This window comes from Capsicum annuum, unplaced genomic scaffold (assembly GCF_002878395.1).
Source record: "Capsicum annuum cultivar UCD-10X-F1 unplaced genomic scaffold, UCD10Xv1.1 ctg66010, whole genome shotgun sequence".
NCBI lineage: Eukaryota > Viridiplantae > Streptophyta > Magnoliopsida > Solanales > Solanaceae > Capsicum > Capsicum annuum.
The window spans coordinates 1-2,586 of record NW_025875319.1 but is presented as its reverse complement, the minus strand read 5'-3'; the positions used below and the strand labels follow the sequence as shown (position 1 = coordinate 2,586).

Below are 2,586 nucleotides of genomic sequence, written 5' to 3'. Positions count from 1 at the left end.
ATTTATTTCAGTGGTAGAAATTTGGGAAGAAGCAACTGATCACTGCAGTAATATATACTATGAGAAAAGAACATAAAAACATAAATATGAGTAAATGAAAAAAAGATATAGTAGGAAGTAATCAAGATTAAAATCAATAGAAATATGCCATACCTCATCTCTGAGTGACTAAAGTGGTATTTAATTTTATGGATAACAAAGTGTTGGCTTCTGATAAATTGGGATGATAACTTTTATTATTGTTGCATTTGGGATAAGTGCATTTATAACTAATTTGGTTTACTGCTAGGTAAAACAACCTTAGCGAACGAAGTTTACAATGATGCGTGCATTTGTTCTCATTTTGATGTTTGTGCCTGGGCTACTATTTCGCAACAGCACAATGTAAAAGAAATCTTGTTGAGCCCTTTGCGTTCTACTAAGAGTGACTCATTTGACATGAACGATGAAGCAGAGCTTGCAAACATGCTACAAAAGAGTTTAAAGGGTAAGAGATATTTAATTGTATTGGATGACATGTGGAAAACTGAAGCATGGGATGCCGTGAGACTATGTTTTCCAAGTGAAAACAAGCGGAGTGGAATATTATTGACCACCCGTAACATTGAAGTAGCTCGCGATGTTGGTACAGAGAATCTTTCTTTGCATATGGATTTAATGGGCCCAGATGAGAGTTGGAACCTTTTTAAAAGTGTTGTATTTGCAAATGAAGCATTACCATCTGAGTTCGAGACTATTGGGAAGAAAATTGCAGAGAAATGTCACGGGTTACCACTAACTATTTCTGTCGTTGCTAGGCTTGGGTTCGGGTGTGCTGTGTGTCAAAAATCGATCGAGGCATGCCAAGGAGGCTGGGGATCCTCCCAGTATGGTTCGTTTAATTTTTTGTGGCCATTTGGGTGGACAAACAAGCGAAACGGTGCAAACGGGGCATTTTCGGGCCAAATCTGTGTGCTATTGCCTGCGGTTTTGGGGGTGGGCCAGGGTTCCAGGCGTACTGTGGGCTGAAAATCGACTGAGGCATGCCAGGGAGGCTGGGGATCATCCCAGTATGGTCCTTTTAATTTTTCATGGCCATTTGGGTGGACAATCAGGCAAAACGGTGCGCACGGCATATTTTCAAGCCTAATTTGTGTGCTATAGCCCATGGTTTTGGGGGTGGGCCCGGGGTTCGGGCATGCTGTCGGCCGAAAATCGACCGAGGCGTGCCAGAGAGGCTGGGGATTGTTCCAATGTGGTTTTTTTAATTGTTCGTGACCATTTGGATAGACAAACTGGTAAAACGGTGCGAACGGGGCATTTTCGGGCCAAGTCTATGTGCTATAGCCCACGGTTTCGGGGTGGGCTCGGGTTTTGGGTGTGCTGTGGGCTGAAAATTGACCGGCCCATGCCATGTAGGTTGGGAATCATCCTAGTATGGTATGTTTAATTTTTGGTGTCTATTTGGGTGGACAAACAGGCAAAACAGTGCGAATGGGGCATTTTCGAACTAAATCTATGTGCTACAGCCCACAGTTTAAGGGGTGGGCCCAGGGTTCAGGCATGCTATGGGCCAAAAATCAATCGGGGTGTGCCAGGGAGGCTGGGGATCATCCCAGTGTGATCCTTTTAATTTTTCGTGGCTATTTGGGTGGATAAACAAGCGAAACGGTGCAAACGGGATATTTTCGGGCCAAAACTGTGTTTTATAGCCCGCAATTTTGGGGGTGGGCCAAAGGTACGGGTGTGCTGTGGGCCAAAAATTAATCGAGGCATGCCAGGGAGCGTGGGGATCGTACCAGTGTGGTCCGTTTAATTTTTCGTGGCCATTTAGGTGGACAGATAAGCGAAACAGTGCGAATGGGGCAATTTTGGGATAAATCTGTGTGCTATAGCCCATGGTTTTGGGGGTGGGCCCGATGTCCGAGCGTGTTTTGGGCCAAAAATCAACTGAGGCATCCCAGGGAGGCTGGGGATTGTCCCAGTGTGTTCCATTTAACTTTTCGTGGTCATTTGGGTGGACAAACAGGCAAAATTGTTCGAACGGGACATTTTTGGCCAAATCTGTGTGCTATGGCCCACGGTTTTGGGATGGGCCCGGGATACGAGAGTGCTGTTGGACGAAAATCAACCGAGGCATGCCAGGAAGGATGAGGATAGTCTAAGTATGGTCCGTTTAATTTTTTATGACCATTTGAGTGGACAAACAGGCAAAATGGTGCGAATGGAGCATTGTCGGGCCAAATCTGTGTGCTATAGCCCATGGTTTCGAGGATGGGTCTGGGGTTCGGGCATGCAGTAGGACAAAAATAGATCAGGACATGCCATTGAGGCTGGGGATCATCCCAGTGTGGTCCGTTTAATTTTTTGTGGCCATTTTGGTGTACAAACAGGAAAAACGGTGGGCCAAAAATCGATCGGGGCATGCCAGTGAGGATTGGGATCATCTCAGTATGGTCCGTTTAATTTTTTGTGGCCATTTGGATGGACAAATGGGCAAAATGGTGCAAACAGGACATTTTTGGGCAAAATCTATGTGTTATAGCCTGTGGTTTCGGGGGTGGGCCCGGGGTCCAGGCGTGCTATGGGCTAAAAATCGACTGGGGT

The 2,586-nt window shown here is 45.8% G+C and overlaps 1 protein-coding gene across 1 annotated transcript; it reads left to right on the top strand.

The window, feature by feature from the left end:
* Positions 1-289: 289 nt before the first annotated feature.
* Positions 290-809, top strand: LOC107852208 (putative late blight resistance protein homolog R1A-3; the record flags this gene model as incomplete). The annotated part of the gene is made up of 1 exon (XM_047404677.1): positions 290-809. A coding segment is annotated over one exon (520 nt), but the record flags the coding sequence as incomplete, so codon positions are not given.
* Between the last annotated feature and the right edge of the window lie 1,777 nt (positions 810-2,586).